The sequence below is a fragment of the Patagioenas fasciata genome, chromosome 4 (assembly GCF_037038585.1).
Source record: "Patagioenas fasciata isolate bPatFas1 chromosome 4, bPatFas1.hap1, whole genome shotgun sequence".
Lineage (NCBI taxonomy): Eukaryota > Metazoa > Chordata > Aves > Columbiformes > Columbidae > Patagioenas > Patagioenas fasciata.
In genome coordinates this window covers 3829603-3852844 of record NC_092523.1, presented here as the reverse complement: position 1 = coordinate 3852844, position 23242 = coordinate 3829603, and the positions used below count along the sequence as shown (strand labels likewise).

Sequence of the window (23242 nt, the reverse complement as noted above, 5' to 3'; positions counted from 1 at the left end):
GCTTTGCAAAGAGCTGGTAGGAAGAGGCAGGCAAAGGGGAGTCTGCTTGGGCATATTACGAATTAAAAACCCTTTTTCCGACCCCAAAACCATTGAGGTTTCTTCTCAGATGCAGGAGGAGGGCAGAGCCTGTGGCAGAGTTAACTCGCAGCGCCCATGACTTTAAATGGACATTTTCAGGGGGAATTAAACCAGTGCCCGCAGGTGCAGAAGCGGCTCCTCGCTGGGTCCCTCTGTGTTAACGAGTTAAGAGGAGGCAGAAGGGTGGCTCAGACTAACGACGTTACCCTGATCCCCTCTGCCTACTGCCCCTTGCCCTTTCAAACCCATTAGCTGTTCCCTGCAGGTTTCCAAGCTGTTTTGGGGCCGTGTCCCTATTTCCAGCCCAATTTTTTTCCACCAAAGTTGATTTCTGATAGATTTATTTCCCCTAATGACAACAAAAATGCCCACCTGCATCCCAAGTCCAGTCATCTATTAATTACCAGCTCTATTTGTTTATAAGCTGCTATTTTTTAATTCCTCAAGCAGAACAACAACCCATCCCACGTTTCACCCTCTGCAGCCAACGAGCTTAATCCAAAGGGTGATGGAGGGAGGTCCCTATTTCTGATCTGCTCACATTAAATTAACTTACAGTGGGATGTTTTGGAGACACACGGTTTTAAAAGCACTTCCCAGGGTGAGAAGCTCATTGCAGGGAGGATTTGGGAGTTTGACAGAGCCGGTAATGGCAGCGATAACCCTCATAACCCTCTGTTCTCCGTCACCGCTGTTCCCGTCTCTCCAGCCCAAACGGGGGGGGATAGAGCAGCTCAAGCTCTTCCCTGAAATCTGGGAAAAGCTGGAAGGGTTTTACTCCATCTCCCTCCAAAACATCCCTTTTTGGGCGTTTAGATTTTGATATTTACAGTAAGCACCATGGGGGGATTTTGCAACATCCCGGGGCGGCTGCCAGGGCTTGCGGGGAAAGTCCCCGCTGAGCTCTTCAGCCTCGTGATTTTGGGTTGGATTTTCGTCTCCCTGGCTTTCCCGGGGCTCCAGATGTGTGTGTTCCTCGGGGGCTGACACCACCAGCTCCGCCAGCTCAATAAAGAAGTCTCTGATGAGCTTTGGGTGGCCAGAAAGAATCGACGGACTGTTCGAGACTCCCAGGCTGGGGGGGTCAGGGAAAAAAACAGCCAGGAATATCCCAAATCCCTGAGGAGTATCCACAACGGGTCAGGAAAAACGTGGGGGAAGGAGATTTTGGCTGGATCTCTTGCCTGCGGGGTGAAGAGCGTGTTTGGCAACGTCTGGGAAGGATTTAGTGGGGATTTCACCCCTCTGGGATGCAGAAACCTCCCAAACGTTTCTTCTGCAGCACGGGGGGGGTGGAAAAAAAGCAGCTTCTTGGTCGAAACTTCTAAAACTGCCTGAAAGGAGCTTGGAGCCAGGGGGGGTCGGGCTCTGCTCCCCAGGAACAAGCGCCAGGAGCAGAGGAAACGGCCTCAAGTTGCGCCAGGGGAGGTTGAGGTTGGATTTAGGAACAATTTCTTCCCCAAAGGGCTGTGGGGTATTGGAACAGGCTGCCCAGGGCAGTCCTGGAGTCACCATCCCTGGAGGGTTGGACAGACGGACATGAGGTTCTCAGGGACATGGGGCAGTGCCAGGGGTGGGGAAACAGTTGGACTCAATCATCTTGAGGGTCTTTTCCAACCAAAATGATTCTGTAACTGTGAAAACAGGGTTTATAGCAAAAGAGTTTGCTGTCCCCACCCCCAGTGTATCCTCACCTGCATAAGAAGCCAGATTGCCCTTTTTTTCCCCCAACCAAAGGCAGGGGGAGGCGAGTGCTGGGGGGAAGCTGGCAGCTGGCTCAAATCATCACTTTGGGGAAGGTTTGGTTTTGTTTGGTTGTATTTTTGCTGACCGCCTCCTCCCTTGTCTTTCAGATCTGCGCCGTGTGCTTGGAGGAGTTCAAGCCCAAGGACGAGCTGGGGATCTGTCCTTGCAAACATGCCTTCCACAGAAAGTGAGTTTGGGGGACAGGGGACCCCATCCTGCCCCGGGTGGGGGATCTGCAGGTTCCCCTGCACCTCGCTGGGGTTCCCTTCCACCCCAATTCCAGGGAATTGCGGCAAAATCCCCTTTATCAAGTGAACTTAAGCAGCAAAGGTCCTGGCATGACCTTGGCAAAACCACCTTCATTTTGAGATATATAGGTTTATATAGTCCAAAATTCATCTGTACATTTGCGTATGTGTATAGGGATATATCTACATATATATTATTGATATATCTTTATAAAATACATAGAACCGCTGGAACAGGCTCCCCAGGGAAGCGCTCACAGCCCCAGTGCTGTTGATGTTCAATGTCGATGTTTGAGCGACGCTTTGGGAGACGCGGTTTGGCTTGCAGGTCGCCCCGTGGCGATGCATAAGTTGCCCTTGGAAAATGTATTTATGTATATTTTATTTGTATATATTTTATAGAAATGTAGAACACTTTAATATGCATGATATATACACATATAGCATGTGTATATATATATTTTGTAGGTTATATATTTATGAAATGCGTCTATTCATCTACACCTTTTTTGTGTGTGTATGTGTTTTATATATTTTGCTGTATGTGTAGACGTTTATTTATCTGTTTTATAAATATATCTAATATATATATATAATATATGTACACAAAAATCTGTCTATATGTACACATCCACCAAAAAAATGTCTTAAAATATAAAGGCACCTAAATGGGGAATTAAAAATTGCGCAGCATCAGCGCTCCAGGGGGGGTGACAAGGGCTCAGAGCTTGCAGATGGTCCCCAAAGGTGGGGTTTATCCCCCACAGGGTGTCCAGGAAACCAAACTAAGGTTATTTTTCTTGCAGCATCACTGCAATGACCCCCCCCCCGTGTCTGTTTTTGCCCCCCCAGGTGCCTCATCAAGTGGCTGGAGGTGCGGAAAGTCTGTCCCCTCTGCAACATGCCGGTGCTGCAGCTGGCACAGCTGCACAGCAAGCAGGACCCCGGGCCCCCCCAGGGCCCCCTTCCCGGTGCCGAAAACATCGTATAGCTCAACCGCCCCCCCGGACTGCCCCGCCACCCGCCCCGGGGACTCGGGGACAACCAAAGCACTACGGCACCAGCACGGGGGGACGGGCGAGGACACAGCACTTTAAGGGGGGGACACATCCCTGCTGGTTGAAGCAAAAGAGCCCCAAAATCCTGCCCCTGCGGAGCCGCACCGGGGCGTAGGGGCTGGGGGCTTGGAGGGGGCTCGGTGACAACACGACGTCCTTCTTGCAGCGCATCCTCAGCCGGGACACAGCGTGGGGCACAAAGGAGCCACCCGGCAGCACCCGACGCCTCCTGTGACACCGCGACGTCCCCCTGAACGCCCGGTACGCTCCCCAGCCCCACTGCTCCCCGCCGCCCTCCGCCACCGTCACAAATCGCTGCCCAAAATACGGGGGGGACCTGGAACATCACAGCTCTTTGCCATTATTTTAATGGCTTTACCTTTTCACAACCCCCACCTGGAGAACGAGGTGCCCCGTTGGCACCCACTGCTCCTCCAAAAGGGCTCACCGGGGCGGGGAAGCCACTGTTGCCCCCCAGGGGACATCACGGTGACCGTGGTGTGGGGTCCCTAGGGCTTGGTTACCCCAAACCCTCCCCGGGGGTGGCTGCCCCCATGGGCTACCTCAGCGGGGCCATCGGTGCCCGTGATGGGCACGATCCGGGTGTCGTCCCCCCCTCCTGTAAATACCCTGCGACTCCCGAGACCGTTTATGGAGCGTGGAGCCTCATAGACGTGTTTATACACTACGAATTCTGCAGCAGAATATTTTTTAAAACATTCGCTGGTTTTTTTTCTTCTTTTTTTTTTTTTTCGTTTGGTTGGTTTATTTTTTTTGTAAGCTATATTTTTGTATATTTAATTGCTATTTTAAAATCCTAATAATGCGTCTTTTTTGCTAATCACACTATTCTTAAGGAAAAAAACGAGGAAAGAGAAAAAAAACCACAACAGCACCAACACGGTTTGCATGTGATTTGACTTGAAATGTAAATAAAAGCAGGTTTTGGAAGTTGGGGGTGTGTTTGCGGAGGGCGGTTACACCATGGGGAAGAGGATTGTCCCTTGTTGCTCATCCCCATGTCACCCCGGAGTGTCCCCAGTGGGGTTAGGACCTCGGTGCTGCTCTGGCCTCTTTTTTGAGAGGGGGAGGTTGGAAAATGGGCTGATTTGGGGCTGCAGGAACGTAGGGTGGAGGAAGCAGAGCTGTCACCTTGCCCTGTCCCCCTGTCCCGCTGTCCCCTGTGTGCTCAGCGCTGGGGGCTGCTGCCCTCTAGTGCTGGGTGTCCCCAGGTCCCACCTGGAGATGTTCTTCAAAAGACAACTCAAGGAACCATCTTCTTGCTGCCCTTCCTGTCATCCACCATCGTCACGGTCGTGTCCCGCTGGTGAGACGGAGCAGCAGAAGGTCCGGCCCAGCGCAGTCTGGATTTAGCACCAAAGCACACAAAACACGATGATTTTTGTTGCTTCCACCCCACGGGTCCTGCTCCGGAGAGATGCGTCGCTTCCACCTCCAACCCAACCCACAGCATCCATACATTAAACATCAAGAGGCCTCCAAATCACCGATGAGCGCCTGCCGACCACGTCATCTTTTGTCAAACCCAAAAAGCTGGATTTTGCCCACGAATGACACAGAAACGCCCTGGCTGGACATCCCAATGCCAGATGATGATACAACCTGATCCTGTTGTGCACAAACCCACCTTCTCAGCAGTGCAGCCCCACACTCAGGTTTTAGTTAAGCCTGGTTTAAGTGACCTGCTTAATGTTACAGCTTTGGGGAGTTGAGCATCGAGGAGGGATCCTCACTACCAGCAACAGACAAATATTGATATTTTTACTATGTATTTTTTTATCTCCATTAACATGCTTTGCAATGTGATTTCCAAAGACCACAACGTGCAGGGAGTGAAAAGTAATTGAGGATTGCGGAGAGTTACTTGTAATAAGCTTCTAAAAAGCAATTGCAAGGACTCGTTCACCCCCCATTTCACGGCGTGTTCTTGGTGTCTCTTCAGATCATTCATCCCTTTGCTCTGTTGTAGAGAGAACACACGACGCAAATGCGAGTTTCGCGTATATAAAAATAACTAATATTTTATTACAAGAATTAAAAAAATTGCCAAAAAATACACACAATACAGCGGGGACTTTGGTGTTGGCCAGCAGACCATGCAGGATCTCCTCAAAATCCACAGGAAAAACGGTTCACCAACCCAACGTCATCTGCATAAAACCCCCGGGACTCATTAAACCTGATCAGCCCACAAGCGCTTAAGTATGGCATGAGGAGCTAAGCCAGGCCTGGGCACAAGGACATCATTAAAGCCAACGTGTGTTTTTCTGTTTGTGTTCCAGGAGTCCAACCAGGGCGAGTTTTGATGGAGGGTGGGAAACGCGGCTGGAACGGCAGCTGGTTATGTGCAGTGCGTTACATTTTATATGGTGGAGAAAGAGTTAAGTTTAGAAACCTACAATCAGTGATTGAGAAGTGGTGCTTTTAGTACCTACTTGGGGGATCTTTTGTGTGATTTCACGAGGAATGAATATTTGAGGTCTCGGATGCAACAGATCCCAAACAGGTTGCCCAGAGAGGTGGTGGGTGAACCATCCCTGGAGACATCCCAGGCCAGGCTGGACGGGGCTCTGAGCAACCTGAGCTGGTGAAGATGTCCCTGCTCATGGCAGGGGTGGCACTGGGGGAGCTTTGACGGTCCCTTCAACCCAAACCACCCCACGACTCTGTTATCCTGCTCAAACCCCTTCCCTCTAAAAGCACCACGATACACAACACTCACCCAGCAGCGCTGGAAGAGAAATATCCCACAGGATCTCATCCAGCCAGAGTACGCCTTCTGAACTCATGGTTTATTCCCTTTTTGGGCCCAAAAGAGAGGCACGTGCTACATGAGGAGCTGTGGGGAACCTTGCATGTGGGTGGGTAGAGACCGAAGCGATTTGCTGAGATGCAACAGCAAAAAAACCAAACTGGGACAACCCAGCGCTGCCATCAGGTGTAAAACCCACACTGGATCAGCGAGCTGAACAATCAGATTTAAACCGGGCCTAAAAAGCTGTGTTGGAGTGAGGGTGAGAGTCACTTTGATGGCTCCGTTCACGGGACCCAAGCCTGGGAGGGATTTCTGCAAGGAGCCACTCAAAGCAGAGACACGGGGAAGAAAAGTTCAGATTCCCAACCCATCCACAGCCTCAGGTCTTTTGAGGTTCCGAACCGCAGCAGCTTGGAGATGGCACACAGAGAAAACAGAGGACAGGATGCGTACGGGAAGGTTTCCCCCAAAAACTACCAGTTTAACAGCACACATAGAAATAAAACACTACAGAGATCCCAAGTGGAAAAAAACATCTCTTTGGTATAATTATATGCAGCCAAGTTTTACAACAGAGAAAAAGAACACAACAATCAGGAAAAGAAATACTATTTCATCTTCAAACTTGCTTGTAGATCAAAAGGGCAGAGGTTGACGGACACTGGGACACCACGGCAGCCCCAAAGCATCGTGTGGTTGAAATCAGAGCCAGCGTGGGATTTGGGCTTTACCTTTCATCCCTAATAATGCGAACGACGTAGCGAAGAAATAGCGCCGAGGGGAATAAAGCATCGCTGCCGGGGCGGGCAGCAGGTTGGCAGACGTTCTCTTCTTTGAACAAACCCGCGTTGGAATTGAAGATCGATTTGAAGTGGTTACAGACAGAAACGCCACAGGCCTTGCCCATTCTGATCGGGTCACCCGCAATTCAACAGCGAATGGATGGTTCGAAGCGAAACGTGGGTTTGGTGACCGGGGAAGCGCCCCAACTCCATACGTCCAACATACAGAATCTGTAGGGACTCAAGCTGAATCCAGGAGTTCCAGCAGAGCACCGACAGCACCAAAATAACCCTGAGGAGCAGAGAGGAATATATTAAATATTGAAATAAATGCACACAACTGAGAGGAAAACAAGAATATTACGCATACATTGTAGTTTTAACAACTTAGTGGGAGGAAATAACTATAAGTAGGTACATAACCAAACAGATTTTAACAAGTGTAAGGTGGGAAAGCAGAGCTGCACAGAATCACCTACACCCTCAAAAGTCTTTAAGTTTGGTAGGAAACAATTCTATTATTAATTACTGGAAAAATATACGTTTTTGTGACCCTATGTAATAATACAGTGACCCACTGTAGTAACCTGCTGTGTGTCAACAGCTACGGGCTCCAGGCGGCTGTTTCACAAAGGGTTTGAATCTCGACACGGGACATAATGAATTAAACATTTCACCTCGTGTTCCAAGAAAAGTGCTTTTAACTGCCCCTTCGACCAGTAGTCCAAAGCGTACGCCAGCAGCCTCATGGAGATCGTGTTGATCCGAAGGAAGTTGCCAACGAACACCACGCGATTAATGTTCTGCGAGTATTAAGGAAAAAGAACCAATGGAGCGTTAAGGCTGAATTCAATTCTCTGTTTGCACTGATGATCCTTGTACTGGATAGAAACACTGATCACCAAGTGCCATCTCCTCTCCCCACAACTCTGGCCTTTAATTCATCACTAAATAAGCTGCATAGTTATGTAAAAAGAATATTTAGGAACACATAACCAACACAATTCTGAAAAGACCAACCAAGTGGTGATATTTTTGATTTATATCAGACTTCCAGCCACACTCTTCAATCCCAAAATCGTTCTGAGCCAAGCGATGAGCTCTGAAGCTTTTGATCTCCAACAAGAAAATCATTTTGGTTCCTCCTCGTCCCACAGAGTCAGGATTAAGTCCTTTCTGCCCCTTCACTCGCGTCCTATGGATTTTCCTTCCATCCCCACGTTCGTTAACACTTTCCTCTAATTACTGAGCATCCTTTTTGCATTCAGCAAGGACTCAGCAGATGGATTGTGGGTAGGGCTGTTCAGAAGGCCTCGCCTAATTTCAGCAGTAAATTAAGGTAATTAGCGCACGTTGGCTTCACCCCGTGCGCCGATCCCAGCGGAAGAGGCTGCGGAGGGAGCGGAGCGCTCGTCTCTGCTCTTTCATAGCCCTGTACAATGCTGCTTGACATGAACGCAACAAGGCAGCACTGTAAAGAAGCTGAAAGCACAAAGATCACCAGGAACGGCCGTGGAAACGGTGGGACCTGAGCGAGAAATTCGTCAACCCAGCGCAGGAACCGTATGTGAAAGAGGTTTCCCCGTGATACCTCGTTGAGCGCGCACATCCGTGCTATGGAGCCGATGTTGTTGGTGATGGTGATCAAAGTGGCCTTGGCCAGGTCCTCTTTGCTGACAGAGTCCCGCTTCTCCTTGCTCATCATGTTCCCAAAGCTGGAAAAGACAATTTCGGAGTTAAAAGTCCATCAGAATCCCGGGAGAAAACAGGAATTGCTAATTTAACCAAAGTGTTGATTTCTAACTGCAAAATCATTGCTCTCGGTAATTCAGATCTATTCAAACACAACAACAGAAGCAGTTGCTCTCCCAAGATGTGTACATGTAGTTTTTCACCCTTGTGCGATCTCAAATGAAATTATAAATTCAAAAACTCGATCCTTACCTGGAGGCCACAGCCCAACCGGGCAACCCGAACCGCTCGTAGTCCCCCCCGTAAATGTCCCGCACCAGCTTGTCCACTTTGGTGCTGTCCCCGTGCGACGCCATCTCCAGCGCCTCCTCAAACGTGGAGCAGCCGGTCAGGAGGCAGCAGAGCCCAAAAAACGTTCCCCCTCCCAGGCTGCAACGTAAAGAGAAACCAAAGTCACCCGGTTTGCTTCTAAAGAGACAGAAAACAGCTCGATTTGGTGAAATCTCGGTGAGTTCGGGTTGCCCCATTCCTTCTCTTTTCGGCGAGGAAAATGTCGGATGAGCAGCAGTTTTCTTGAAATCTGTTTTCATATAAAGGCATCCCAGGCCCTCATAGCCTTCTGCAGAGAGCATTGTCCTAAATAACAAATTCATTTTCTATTTTTGCAATATCCACCTTCTTCCCAGCGCTTGGAGAAGTCAATCTTAAAATAAATATTAGTCCTGAGGGATACCTGATGTATTAAGGGGAAAAAATGATGTCCTGTTCACTTTACTGAGCACACACGCCAATAATGGCGTATATAGTAAGAGTAAGATATGTACTGTGGGGTTATTATTATTATATTATTACTATTATTATTGCTAAATTCACAGAATCACAGAATGGTCTGGGTTGGAAAAGACCTCAGAGCTCATCCAGTCCAAGCCTTGGTCCAACTCCAGTCCATTGACCAGATCATGGCACTAAGTGCCATGGCCAATCTCAGTTTACAAACCTCCAGGGCCGGTGAGTCCAGCACCTCCCTGGGCAGCCATTCCAATGCTGACCACTCTCTCTGCACAGAATTGCTTTCTCATCTCCAGCCTCAATTTCCCCTGGCAGAGTTGAAGCCCATGCCCCCTTGTCCTATTGCTGACTGCCTGGGAGAAGAGCCCAATCCCCCCTGGCTAGAACTGCCCTCCAGGTCGTTCTAGAGAGTGCTGAGCTCACCTCTAAGCCTCCTCTGCTCCAGACTGAACAAGCCCAGCTCCCTCAGCCTCTCCCCATAGGGCTTGTGCTCAAGGGAAGCTCAAAGCCACAGAGCTCTTCGGGTTTGCAATGCAACAAGAGTCATAGAATCATAGAATAATTCTGGTTGGAATTGACCCTCAGGATCATCCGAGTCCAACCATAAGACAGTTGGAAAATTACTGGAGAATCGCGTTCCTGCCACCAAAATAAGGGAAATTTCCAAAGTGCAGAGGCAAATCTTTTCTGCAAAGCCAACGCTTGTGAATGGAATCATTGTATTTGGGTCAATCTGAAATTACGGGAACTCTGATGGCAAATAAACCACTAATTCCTACAGCAGGGCAACTGAAAAATAACTTGTTAAAGAGACCAAAGGGTGAAATTCAGATTCTCTCTTGGCAGCGAAAAGGGAAGAGCAGGAGCTCTGTCATTCAACTCACCACCTTTACTGCAGCTTGCTCCCTGAAAACGTCACTTTTTACTTAAAAATAAACTCAGTTGGTGCCCTTGCAGCGCTCACCTGGTGCCCGTGACCCGCTTGTAGTTTTCTTTGGAATACACGGCCAGGATGCTGACCCCCGAGCCGATGTTCACCAGGAGGAGAGGATACGGGTTCTCCAGGTTGAACGGGAGCTTCCGACACCGTTCGGCGTCCGTCGGGTTCTCAAAATAGTAGCACTCCGAATGCCCATTGAATCCGACTGAATCAATGTACAGAACTCCTTTAATAAGGCAATCGAGTTCATCGAGCTTACAAAGCTCAAGGTCACTCATCTGGGAGGAAAAAACAAGAGGAATATTCAAGAAGTAGCAAAGGAGCTGAAGGGTTTATGCTCAGGGTTAGAGAAATGCATTTGCTGCTGGATAAATTCAGCTGTTGCTCCCTGTGATCGTGAGAGAGCTCCGGCTTTCTCCACATGGACATTTAGTGACCCCGGTCCAGTTGGGAAATGGGGGGAAATGAACAACTGGATCCACGAATGGACACCAAGAGAATCCCGTCAGCTTCCAAGGGCCTGGTCTGGGTCCTGGCTCTGAGCGTTAGCAAGAAAAGCAAAGAGAAATGAGAAGGGATTGAAGTGTTTGGAGAAAAAATATAAAAATAAAACCACACAGAACAAAACCAACTCTAAAAGAACAGGGGAAATGGTGATGATGAGGTTGAGGTTGGATCTGGGGAACCATTTCTTCCCCAAAGGGCTGTGGGGCATTGGAACAGGCTGCCCAGGGCAGTGCTGGAGTCACCATCCCTGGAGGGTTGGACAGACGGACATGAGGTTCTCAGGACACGGGGCAGTGCCAGGGCTGGGTTATGGTTGGACTCAATGACCTTAAGGATCTCCAACCAAAATAATCCCATAAAATTGTTTTCCCCTCCCGTCACTGCCACGACTGCACAAAACGCTTCTTCACTTGGTGCGGTTTTTCAAGCCCTGGTTAAACAAAGTCTTTGTCACACACGTTTTTCACCTACGAACAAGAACCAAACTTACAACAAAGCCACAGGATGATGTCAAATCCCAAACGCCAACCTCCTTTCAGTTAATTTACCACCAAAGCAGCTCACTCACCGGCGGTTTAGAAACAAAACCACACGAGCAAAGGAACAATAAAGCAAATATTAAGCGTGTGTAAGACACCAAAGGGAAAAAAGACTGACTGAAATCGGCATAATTGGAGATTAATTATACAAAGAAAGCCGTGTAAGATCACAAGCCATGGGAGTTAGTGAATAATTTTACAGTTAAAGGGATGTCACATGCATTTTCAGGGAAGAATTTCGAGATGTGAACTTGGCTCCCCATGCTCCCCAAACCCGGTTTAATTTGAGTTAGGTACACCCTTCCAAAGCCGAGATTTAGAGAAGGTTTAAGAGCCTGCAGAGAAAGTTTTATATATATCCCCAATGGTATAGAAGCCAAAAATTGCATACTGTGCGAAAGTCCTGCTCAAATTTGTACGCTCCACCTCCCGTGGCACATAAAGTAGTATGGAGGCTTGAAAAGTGTTTTTCGCTTCCCATTTGAATAAAAGCGGGCATGTCATGAGTAGGAAAGCGTATAAAGTGCAGATTGCCTTTACGTCCACACAGGGTAAGGTCCTTTAGCTCGAGGTGCACGTCCCGAATGCCTGTGGAGCCGTAGGCCACGTTGGACGTCAGGTACTTGCGGATGCTTTTGAGGTTTTCCACTTCTTCCTCCTCCTCTTCGGCGGTGATGTCCTTTGGTTCAAAATAAACCAGTTTGACCAAGGTCCCTCCGATGTCCAAGCCAAACCAGGGAAAGACTAAAGAAAAGAAAGAAATAGGGTATGCTACTGTCATATCACCAGCAAAATACTTATCAATTGAATTAATTCACGCAGTTCTCTAAGGACTCCAAAATACAGGCATGTTTGGTTTCTAAAGTGGAAAACTTAAAGGAAAAAACATCACAAGTGTGGTCTGTTTTTCACAAGCGTGGCTGAGACTCCTGTGCGTGGACTTGACTCCGGTTTTGCTGCTAAACTGAGGGAGTGTGGTCTGAATGACCAGGTAGTGAGGTGGACTGTGAACTGGCTGAAGGGAAGAAGCCAGAGGGTCGTGGTCAATGGGGCAGAGTCCAGTTGAGGCCTGGATCTCGTGCAGTGACTCAGGGGTCAGTGCTGGGGCCGGTATTATTCAATATATTCATCAATGATTTGGACGAGGGAATAGTGACTGTCAGCAAGTTTGCTGGTGACACCAAGCTGGGAGGAGTGGTGACACTGGAAGCTGTGCTGCCATCCAGAGACCTGGACAGGCTGGAGAGCTGGGCGGGGAAAAAATTAATGAAATAGAACAACGGTAAGTGTAGAGTCTTGAATCTGGGCAGGAACAACCCCAGGTTCCAGTATAAGTTGGGGAATGAGCTATTAGAGAGCAGTGTAGGGGAAAGGGACCTGGGGGTCCTGGGGACAGCAGGGTGATCATGAGCCAGCACTGGGCCCTTGTGGCCAGGAAGGCCAATGGTACCTGGGGTGGGTTAGAAGGGGGTGGTCAGTAGGTCAGAGAGGTTCTCCTGCCCCTCTGCTCTGCCCTGGGGAGACCACACCTGGAATATTGTGTCCAGTTGTGGCCCCTCAGTTCCAGAAGGACAGGGAACTGCTGGAGAGAGTCCAGCGCAGCCACCAAGATGCTGAAGGGAGTGGAGCATCTCCCGTGGGAGGAAAGGCTGAGGGAGCTGGGGCTCTGGAGCTGGAGAAGAGGACACTGAGGGGTAGGTGACTCATTCATGGGGATCAATATGGAAAGGGGGAGTGTCAGGAGGATGGAGCCAGGCTCTTCTCGGTGACAACCAATGGTAGGACAAGGGGTAATGGGTTCAAACTGGAACACAGGAGGTTCCACTTAAATTTGAGAAGAAACTTGTTCGAGGTGAGGGTGTCAGAGCCTGGCCCAGGCTGCCCAGGGAGGTTGTGGAGTCTCCTTCTGTGCAGACATTCAAACCCGCCTGGACACCTTCCTGTGGAACCTCAGCTGGGTGTTCCTGCTCCATGGGGGGATTGCACTGGATGAGCTTTCCAGGGCCCTTCCAACCCCTCACATTCTGGGATTTTGTGATACATCGTGTTCCGGAGCTCCCAACCTTTGATTTTCAGTCCTCAAAGCCCTCACAGCCCCAGGCAGCACCGAAGATACCCCAGGCGGGTCTGACAGCACCGTGACACCCGCTCCATCCCCTGCGCTTTAGTTCTTTTATAAAGTTCTGATCCAAAGGCAGAGCCGAGGACAAGGCCGGTGCTTTTACATCAAAGGGATGTACAAACGCTACCTAATTACAACGCATAACTGAGGTAGACGAGTAATCTGAGATGCCCCAGGGAGATGAAAACAAATGTCTAATTGGATTATTTTATTAGTCAAATTCCCCCATGGTACAAAATATGCATTAGTGTCAGGCCCAGCAACATTTACAGCTGTATTGGATAATGAGCTGCTTGGAAGAGATCAAGAGAAAACCCCGATCAGATGGAACCTGCGATTAGAGCTGAGAACTGGAACAGATTAATATTACTATTAATGAGCTACAGGATAGGCTTGAGCTAACGAGATCCGCAGGCTCCAGAGCAAAGAGAAACACACAACCACATGTTACGGCTTACGGCAGTGGGATTAAACCACTCACGAAGAAGAGAAATAAAGCTGAATGGCAGTCCAAGGGAGAAAGAAAGCAGGAGCGATTCAAGGAGTTTTTTCATGCCAATAAAAATCGTTTTCATGAAAATTCCTCATTCTGCACCCCAGAATTCAGAATAAGGTCCCTTCTGACCCAAACTGTTCTATGAATCTGTGACCCACCTGCTCATCCCAACACCTTGAACCTAAACATCCCATACACGGGCTCACCTGGTGCGATATTAAAACCGTCTCCAACAATGTATAGACATCTGTAAGTCAGCCGTTCCCGTGTTAATGGCAGAATAGGACCCCCCCTCAAAGTATTTTGTCTTTCTCTGAATCAAAGCCCTCGAGTTCTCAATTAATTACCGCAGAAAAACGCTTTGAACACGGATCATGCGCCGCTGTTAGAGAAGTGATAAAAACACCACCAAGCACAGGTGAACAAGCAGCCAAACCAGCGGCTCCTGCTGCTGCGACTGGAACGGGGAAACACCCTCTGTTTAAACACCAGCTTAAATACCAGTTTAACCACTAAAACCAGTTTCCCCACATGCACTGGGCTTTTTGATACTCAATAAACCGCTGAAAAACCAGCGAGCTCTGCACAAGGAAAGGAAGAACAAGCAGCTTCTCCGCGTTCCTCAGCCAATTCCCCTCCGGTGTCGCGGTCAGTGACACCTGGACAACCCTCTTCACCCATTTCTCCCTATTAAAAGCTGCATCATCTCTGCTCTGACTACGGAACCAGTTCCAGAAACCTTCTGCAACATCACTTTGTGAAGCTACATAAGGGCAGAAACAGGGAGAAAGCAGAGAGGGGGATCTTGGATATGTCTAGCATCAGCAGAAAAACATCCAAAAATTAAGCCACGGAGCTGAAAATGCCACACGAGCTGCTTCATCACAAGCTAAAGGGGCTTCTGCTCCGGAGGAGACACTTGGCTGGCAGCACAAGCATTTGCTCAGTAGGTAACACTGGTTCATGTTAAAGCTGGTTGTGAAGGTCACAGAGCAAATTCAGGGACACAAACCTTCCAGATTTTAGGGCATGAGAATCACCACCTTGGTCCTTGTCAGCACAAAAGAGAGCAGCTCCGCAGAACTTCATCCCAGCTCATTCCCTGTGCTGGGACCTGGGGAGGCCAAACCTCAAATCCTGGGGTCAGTTTTGGGCCCCTCACGCCAAGAAAGGCCTTGAGGTGCTGGAGCGAGTTGAGAGAAGGGAACGGAGCTGGTGAGGGGCTGGAGCACAAGTGTGATGGGAGCGGCTGAGGGACCTGGGGGGTTCAGCTGGAGAACAGGAGCTGAGGGGAGACCTTCTGATCTCTGAACTGCCTGAAAGGAGCTTGGAGCCAGGGGGGTCGGGCTCTGCTCCCCAGGAACAAGCGGAGGAAACGGCCTCAAGTTGCACCAGGGGAGGCTGAGGTTGGATTTAGGAACAATTTCTTCCCCAAAGGGCTGTGGGGCATTGGAACAGGCTGCCCAGGGCAGTGCTGGAGTCACCATCCCTGGAGGGTTGGACAGACGGACATGAGGTTCTCAGGGACATGGGGCAGTGCCAGGGGTGGGGAATGGTTGGACTGGATGATCCTGAGGGTCTTTTCCAACCAAAGTGATTCTCTGATTCTCAGTCCCATCAAGATCTTCAATTTTTTAATATCTATAAATTTACCTTTTATTCAGGTGTTGTTACAGCTGCCACTGAACTCACAGAACATCAGGCATGGGGTTGAACATACCAGGTACCCACTGGCTAATGAGGAAATGGCAACAACACCTGCAGAGCCTGGTGTGAACCGTACTCAGGTTAGGCTCAGGCTTTACTAGTTCTCACTCTCGTTTTTTACCGGCCCCACTAAGCCCCAGCTGGCCCTAAAAAGAGCATCCAGCCCCCAACAAGCCTCAGCCATCCCTGCGGGCCCAGAAAAGCTCCGCACAGAGCAGCATCGTTCTCCATCTGCCAGCAGCTTGGCTGTGCCTTCAGTCACCAGGGACAAATCCTAAAAGATCGCCCATTAAGGTAATTAACTTAAACCAGATGATTCTTAATTATGGATCTCTCAGTATATACATCTCAGGAACAGGTTAGGAATCCGAGGAAGCAGCATGCTAGTTCAATATTAAGTATTTCTTTACCATACTCTAAGGGATTTTCTATGCAGTAAAACCCGCACAGAACACTCCAATAATCTGGGGCGTGGACAAAACATCCCCTATAAACCCATTTCTGCAGGAAAGGGCTGTGGCACATGAACAATGTGGCAAAGAACGATGGGGAGAACAAGAACACAGGAGGAACATTGTGGGGTGAACCTGTGGGGTCTCCTCCTGCCCAGCATCCTCCAAGAAGAGTTTTGTGTCGCTCTGGTGGTTTGGACGTTTACCAAAAAGGCAAGAAATCCTCTTCTCAAAGCCACAGCTGCTTTCCACCTGAAACCTTCTACAGTCTTCCTTAAAGACACTCTATTTCTTTCTTAGCATGATGACAGCAGCTAACCCGACAAACGTTGTATAAAAAAGTCAAGAAGAAATAAATGCAATGGTATTCGGAGCGAAAAGAAGCAGGGGTACAAAGAGGGTGATCTGAGGAACTGGGAAGATTGTGGCACCGCTCAGCAGAATCCCAGAATGTCAGGGGTTGGAAGGGCCCTGGAAAGCTCATCCAGTGCAATCCCCCCATGGAGCAGGAACACCCAGCTGAGGTTCCACAGGAAGGTGTCCAGGCGGGTTTGAATGTCTGCAGAGAAGGAGACTCCACAACCTCCCTGGGCAGCCTGGGCCAGTGTTCTGATACCCTTACTGATAAGAAGTTTCTTCTCAAATTTAAGTGGAACCTCTTGTGTTCCAGTTTGTACCTATTGCCCCTTGTCCTATCATTGTCACTGAGAAAAGCCTGGCTCCATCCTCCTGACACTCTCCCTTTATATATCTGTAAACATGAATCAGGTCACCCCTCAGTCTTCTCCAAGCTAAAGAGCCCCAGCTCCCTCAGCCTTTCCTCACACGGGAGATGCTCCACTCCCTTCAGCATCTTGGTGGCTGCGCTGGACTCTCTCCAGCAGTTCCCTGTCCTTCTGGAACTGAGGGGCCACAACTGGACACAATATTCCAGGTGTGGTCTCCCCAGGGCAGAGCAGAGGGGCAGGAGAACCTCTCTGACCTACTGACCACCCCCTTCTAACCCACCCCAGGTACCATTGGCTTCCTGGCCACAAGGGCCCAGTGCTGGCTCATGGTCACCCTGCTGTCCCCAGGACACCCAGGTCCCTTTCTCCTACACTAACCGTAAGCCTTATTTTCAGAGTCACAGAATCGTTTTGGTTGGAAAAGACCTCCAGGATTGAGTCCAACCATTAACCCACCCCATGTTCCTGAGAACCTCATGTCCGTCTGTCCAACCCTCCAGGGATGGTGACTCCAGCACTGCCCTGGGCAGCCTGTTCCAATGCCCCACAGCCCTTTGGGGAAGAAATTGTTCCCCAGATCCAACCTCAACCTCCCCTGGCACAACCTGAGGCCGTTTCATTTTCTCCCCTAACACACCCGCTGCCGGAGCAGTTATAAAGCATCTGGAAAGGGAATTTTTCTCCAAGAAGAAAACTCTTCATCTTTTGGCCTAACCAAGGATTGTCTTCCCTTAACATCAACGCTTTCCAGAAGCAGCTCTACGCATACATTTTCACACACACAATTTACACACAGCCTTAAAAGTAAGCTTTCTTCTATGGATAAGCAACAACAAACACAAATGTTTCTGCAAACAAAGTTCAGGGTTTGGGGCTATCACTAAATCACCATCTTCAAATCCCCTTCAGGGTCAGACCGCAAGCTCTCTGGGGCAAGAAGATATAATGCCTGTATTTGTTATGTAAATCGCTTTATAAAACTGGATGCTATAGAAATAAAAAACCCCTCAACAGACTGATTTTGAAAGCCGGAAGCGTCAAGATGAAAGCGAAGATATAATTCAAAATCCCCATGGTGGATTTTTCTTCATATGACAAGCGGCTCAAGTCATTTTTCAGATTGATCCTTAAATTATGAGCCAATTATACCAGAAGCTAAAACAATTACATCGAGACTGATGATTTAGTTGAGCATTTCGCAGCATCTCTACACTTCCTCTAAAATATTAAACATTATATTTTCATAGCATTACACCACTATGGAAATTTTACAGCTGGGAAAGAACAAATATTAACCAGCGTTTAATATAAAGCGACACTAATTCTACACATCCTCCCATCTCTACAAATAGGCTTCGCTTGAAATTCACACTTCACACCCAATCCCAAAACATAAAAAGGTATTTAAAAATATAAAGCAAAGCTTGAATGTCGTACTGCAAAGGAGCTGCCCAAGCAGTGTTTTATTCGTACCTCTAATTGCATACGGTCTGTATTGATAATTTAAAGCGATTTGCACATTATGATTCTGATAGGAGATACTAAAACTTTAAAAAGAAAAGGTATCATTGAAAGGATTACAGAATAGATGGGGACATGGGGTTTTTTAAACCACACAAGTGTATATATTTAGAAACCATTCGCAGGATGCTCTTCTTGATATTTTAGCTACAGGCTAATTCCTTTTGGAATTCATGAGCACCCCACAATACAAATCCACTTCATGCAACCTCTCCCCTTTTTAAAGCAATAAAACACCCTGGACAATGTCTCGCAAAAGCATCAAAACCAGGGTTTTTTTCAAGGAAATAACCTGAACTCATCTCTGCCGAGGAAATAATGGGGAAGGAGCAGAGAGAGCAGAAGGGGATGAACTGGATCACTGACCTATTTCTCTTATCAGAAGGAAGATTAATTACAACGAAATATCCCCCTGGTCGTCAGGAGTTCTACGCCTGGCACTCAACCGAACCCGCAGTTCCGTCAGGATAACCATAACGTGAATACACTCTTTACTATTCCGGGGTATTTCCAGTCCGGTTTTGAAGTATAGATTTCAATAATAGTTCTGAAAATTCATTAGCAGGAAGGAATTCTTCTGTATTGTCTCTGAAAAAGCTTTTTCGGTATTACCGTTATTACTAATAATCCTGTTGAGCTCCCGTTCACACCCCACCAACATCATCCTCCAAAGCAGCTCGGGACTCCAACACATCTCCGCTCCACGACATTTTCAGGGACAATCCTCACATCCTCGCTTTCTCCTTTAACCGAAAACCTGCGATAAAGCTCTTTAATTCCTACAAAGCGGAATATTTAAGAGCCCGAGCCGCACCAAGGAGCGGAGCTTGCATCAAGTTATTGCAGATAAATCCTATTTAATTCCCCTTGGTCTCAGATCTCCCCTGCGTTACAGCTCCGGAGGAAGGGAGATCACAAGCTTCAAGGGCAGCCCACTGAAATCCTTTCGTTCCTAAGAAAACAAGGCTCATCTGCCAGGGCCTCAAGGTCACGGCGCTCGATTGAACCTCCCAGCAGCAGCCGAGCGGGAGCTCAATTAGGACGTTTTGGATCAGACGCTCATTAAGCGGGTTTGCTCTTCTTCAGGCTTGCTTGATTCTTAAGGTGGGATCGAGCGTTTTAACTTCAAGACGTTAATCTGCGCCGACATCAGACCTTGCCCCTGTTATTGGATGGACTCGCTCGAGCGCGTTTCCCTTCCAATTATCAGGAGGATCGTTAACAAAGCCAGGCTGGGATCCCAGCTGGATCCAAACCCAGCTCCGAAACCTCCAGAACACCTGTGTTCCCACCAGGATCCCATGCCAGTCTCTGCACTGGACTTCACCGCAGCAAACAGCGACCTCAACGCCCAATTTCAATCTCGATTTTCCACACGAGACACTGAAACTGCCCCCGAGCAAAGCGGAAAAGTATCATCACCCAATATACCCAATTCCACCCTAATTTTCATACCAGAGATTGCTGGCTGCAACCTATCAACATGCACGCCTCTAATTAACAACCCCACAGGTCCCACTGGTGGGTTTTGCTGTGATTTCCTTACCACGACGGCCACAAAAGTGGATTTTCACATCTAAAGTTGGTTTTGCTGCATCTAAATCGCTGCCAATGCCGTTACGCCCCTCTAATAAATTCTCCTTTTATCCTACTAAATCTTGGGTAAGCAGAAAACCCCACAATCACCTCAGTTATTTAAAATTAACTTTGCAATCGCCTCCTGGTGCAGGATCACTCCTGTAATTCAGCGCAAGAAGGAACCCAGGTCAGCACAGCCTGACGCTCTATTAGCACTTGCCTGAAACCAGTAACACAAGCAGCATCCAGTTCAAGTCTCTGAATGTCTTTTGATACATCATTCCAATTTTTCACGCTCAAGGCAAAAAGAAGCTTCCTTTTTCCCAGCAATCAATAAAAAGGGAAAGAACAGCATTTAAAACTTCACATTAATAGCATAACAATAACATCTTGCCATTGCAAACCAACAGATGGAGTCTTGCTACAACACGCAGGATGATTTTGATTCCTGGATTAATTTGCTGGCGTCCCTTTAATAGCCGTGCAGGTAACGGGGAACTACGTGGCCGCTATTCAGGATACGGCAAATTCCTCCCAAGAGGAAGGACCGTGGCACAAGGAACAACCGCGCAGCTCCACGTCCAACGTGGCCGAGGCGACGTCCCCAGCACCTGCACAGCAGCGCCCAAAATGAAGGCTGCCATCCATTTTGCACTTAATTCCACACACCATTTCTGATATGGCGTTTAAAACCAGGCTTAGGGGACGTTTTTTACTTTCCAAAGCTCGGTTCAGTCTGTGCCCTGTCCCTACCAAACCCATGGGATTCTCCCCTCCCCAAATTTACACCTTTCTCTTCGCTCTCTGGTGCTTTTCTTCCAGCCCGGTCACGCAGCCTTCACCCCCCCAGCCTCTCTGTCTGTCCTTCTGTCACCTTTTCCCCACACTCCATCCCCACCAGTGACCTTCCCAGTCCCCCTCCAGTCCCATGTCCCTGATTTGGGCACCTCAGCCCCAACCCCACCAGATGCCACCTCCATGTCCCAGAGCAGCTCAGCCCATCCCACCCTCCACCGAGCCCATGGCCCAGTGTCACCGTGTCCTTGTCCTACCATGTCCCTATCCCACTGTGTCCCTGTGTCCCAATCCCACGATGTCCCTGTGTTCCCATCTCACTGTGTCCCTACGTCCCCATCCCGTGTCCCTACGTCCCCATGTCACCATGTCCCTGTGTTCCCACCTCACCGTGTCCCTACGTCCCCACCCTGTGTCTCCATGTCCCCATCTCACCGTGTCCCTACATCCTCATGCAAACAAGCCCCTACGTCCCCACACCCCTCGCCCCATTGAGAAGCCCCTCTCCCCAAGCCCCGCCCAGCTCCTGGACACGCCCCTCCATCCGCAGCACCGCCCACTCATTACCATAAACCACGCCCCCATCCGTTAGGCCCCGTCCACATCGCCCAAGCCCCGCCCCCGCCGCAGCCCCCGCGCCCCCCCCCGCCGCACTCACGCGGGCGGTTCTTGCGGACCGAGTCCCGGCGCTGCCGGCTCACGGAGCCGCCCCGTTCGCGGGGCTGCGGCCCGGCCGCGCTGTCAATGCCCGCCGAGGAGGAGCAGCCGCCGCCACCGCCGCCTCCGCTGCTGCTGCTCCGCCGCCGCGGGGGCCCGGCGTCCGCCCCCCCCACGCCGCGCCGCCGCGACTTCTCCTCCGTGGCGCCGCCGTTGCGCAGCGGCTCCATCCGCAGCGCGGCCCGGCCCCATGGGCCGCCCGCCCCGCCGCGCCGCGCTCCTCACAGCAGCCGCCGCCGCCGCCGCATCAGCCGCCCCCAGCGCGCCTGCGCCACACGGCCCCCCGCGCGCGCCCCCGTCCCCGGCGGGAAGGTGGGATTAGGCGCCTCCAATCCGCGCCTTCCGCCGCACGGAGCGACAGGAGGGTTCGCCAATGGGAGGCGGAGATTGGACGGCAGCGGGACGCTAGGCCCGCCCTCACCGCTCGGCCGCGGGTAGTGACAAGGGCGGCTGCCCAATCAACGCGCCAGCTCGGGACGGGGCGGGGATTAAGGCGCCCGCGGGGGCGGGCCAATATGCGGCAGCGTCGGCCTATGGCTTTCCTTCAGCAAGAGAATGACACAGCAGCTGTCCAATGGTGTGAGGCGGCCGCCCGGTCGGGGCGGGCGAAGGCCGGCTGATTCACAGGGCGGGTAACCATGGCAACGCAGACAGGGGCTGCAGGAAGACCGCAGTAGGACTGGTTGGGCCGGGGCTGCTTTGCATGCCATTTGCATATGCAGATAGCGAGGCCTCCATCACCCCCTTGCTGTGGGGCAGTTCTGTGGCCCCCGGGCCCCCATCGTGTCAGCCCTGTGCCCTTGGGCCTGCACCACCACCCCCGTGGGAGCACAGGCTGGGCTGAGCCATTTAGGCCTCAGGCCTAAAACTCCTCGGGCCTAAACCTACATCCCCACCCACAGCTACCCCGTCATCCAGCTCCAGTCATCAGCCTGGGGAGCTCAACATCGCTGCTGGCGCTGTCAGCGAGGCCACCTGTTTGACAATCTCAGCTCTGGGCCACATTAGTGGCTCTGAGGAAAAGTACAACGTGTTTCTGAGCTCGGCATGTCCTGGAGGATAATTAGTGCAGCTCTGGCCTTGTTGGGGAGAGCTGAGGTTTCCGTCTTACAGAGGAAGAGCCAGAAACAAGTCCTGTTTCCCCTCACGAGGCCGTGGAGATCACGCTGGATCCGAACACCCGGCGAGGGCAGCCGGAAACGCTCCGGTTCTCCAGACATCTGCAAGTTCAGAGCAAAGGACCGGAGAAAATGAAATGGGAACGAAGACAAGAGATTTAGGAGAGACAAAGAAACAAGAGTCAATGATTCTGGATACATTCTGCCCCAATCCTTGATTCCCCTATATATCACAACATAATTTAAATGCAGATAAGCCCTATTCTTTAATCTCAGACCCTACATTTATCAATGCTGAGCTCCCAACTACAGCAGCAGCCACGCAGTCAACACAAAAAACGAGGTGTCCGTAAAGCATGACACAAGCAACCATCAACAGGGTGACATTCGAGGAGGAAAACACTCTCAGACTGTTTTACACCATAACAGATCCAGTCGTAACACGCTGGAGGTTCCCAAGTGGAATGTTCAGTGATGTCTCGCACACCCAAGCGTGGAACTGCAACCCAGTGACCCCCGGTGCTCTTTACCTGCATCTCGTTAATCCCAGTTCACCGCAATCCTCAGGCATTAACTTGATACCGAAGGGATAAGCGACCGGCGTTCAAAGCAGGTGTAATAATTTCGGTAAGAATTGGCTGAATTCTGGCTGCCGTGGTGAAAACGAAGCAAAGGGATGGGTCAAATTTAGTTTGTATAATTTTAATATCACATATAAATGGTGTTGGTGCCCATGTGAGATAAAGCACAACCCCTCTGAAGAAAAATGATGCTGCTTAATAAAAGCACTGACTTCATTTTGTTAAGGAATTAACTCACTGAGCTTTGTCACCTGAAATTCACGGTATTG

General features: G+C 49.9%; 3 protein-coding genes across 9 annotated transcripts in view; 1 reads left to right on the top strand and 2 right to left on the bottom strand.

The window, feature by feature from the left end:
• RNF24 (ring finger protein 24) overlaps positions 1–4088 on the top strand; it is a 29896-nt gene extending 25808 nt beyond the window's left edge. For all 6 annotated transcript variants that reach the window (XM_065836873.2, XM_065836875.2, XM_065836872.2 and 3 more), the window contains 2 exons: positions 1935–2014; positions 2928–4088. In XM_065836873.2, the coding sequence (XP_065692945.1) occupies positions 1935–2014; positions 2928–3066 (219 nt within the window). In that variant the 3' untranslated portion in view covers positions 3067–4088. The remainder of the gene's footprint in view (positions 1–1934; positions 2015–2927) is intronic.
• Positions 1–23242, bottom strand: part of MAVS (mitochondrial antiviral signaling protein) — a 670207-nt gene that overhangs the window by 633742 nt on the left and 13223 nt on the right. The gene's annotated exons all lie outside the window — the stretch shown is intronic.
• PANK2 (pantothenate kinase 2) lies at positions 6433–21523 on the bottom strand. Of its 2 annotated transcripts, XM_065837049.2 has the most exons (7): positions 21216–21523; positions 11550–11902; positions 10137–10390; positions 8636–8812; positions 8283–8406; positions 7369–7494; positions 6433–6983 (listed from the first exon to the last, which is right to left on the bottom strand). In XM_065837049.2, exons 1-7 carry the CDS (start codon positions 21442–21444, stop codon positions 6933–6935), a joined length of 1314 nt encoding a protein of 437 aa, XP_065693121.1. In that variant the 5' UTR covers positions 21445–21523; the 3' UTR covers positions 6433–6932. The 2 variants fall into 2 exon arrangements, with proteins under 2 accessions (XP_065693121.1, XP_065693123.1); XM_065837051.2 differs by lacking the exon at positions 21216–21523 and having other exon boundaries at positions 11693–11832.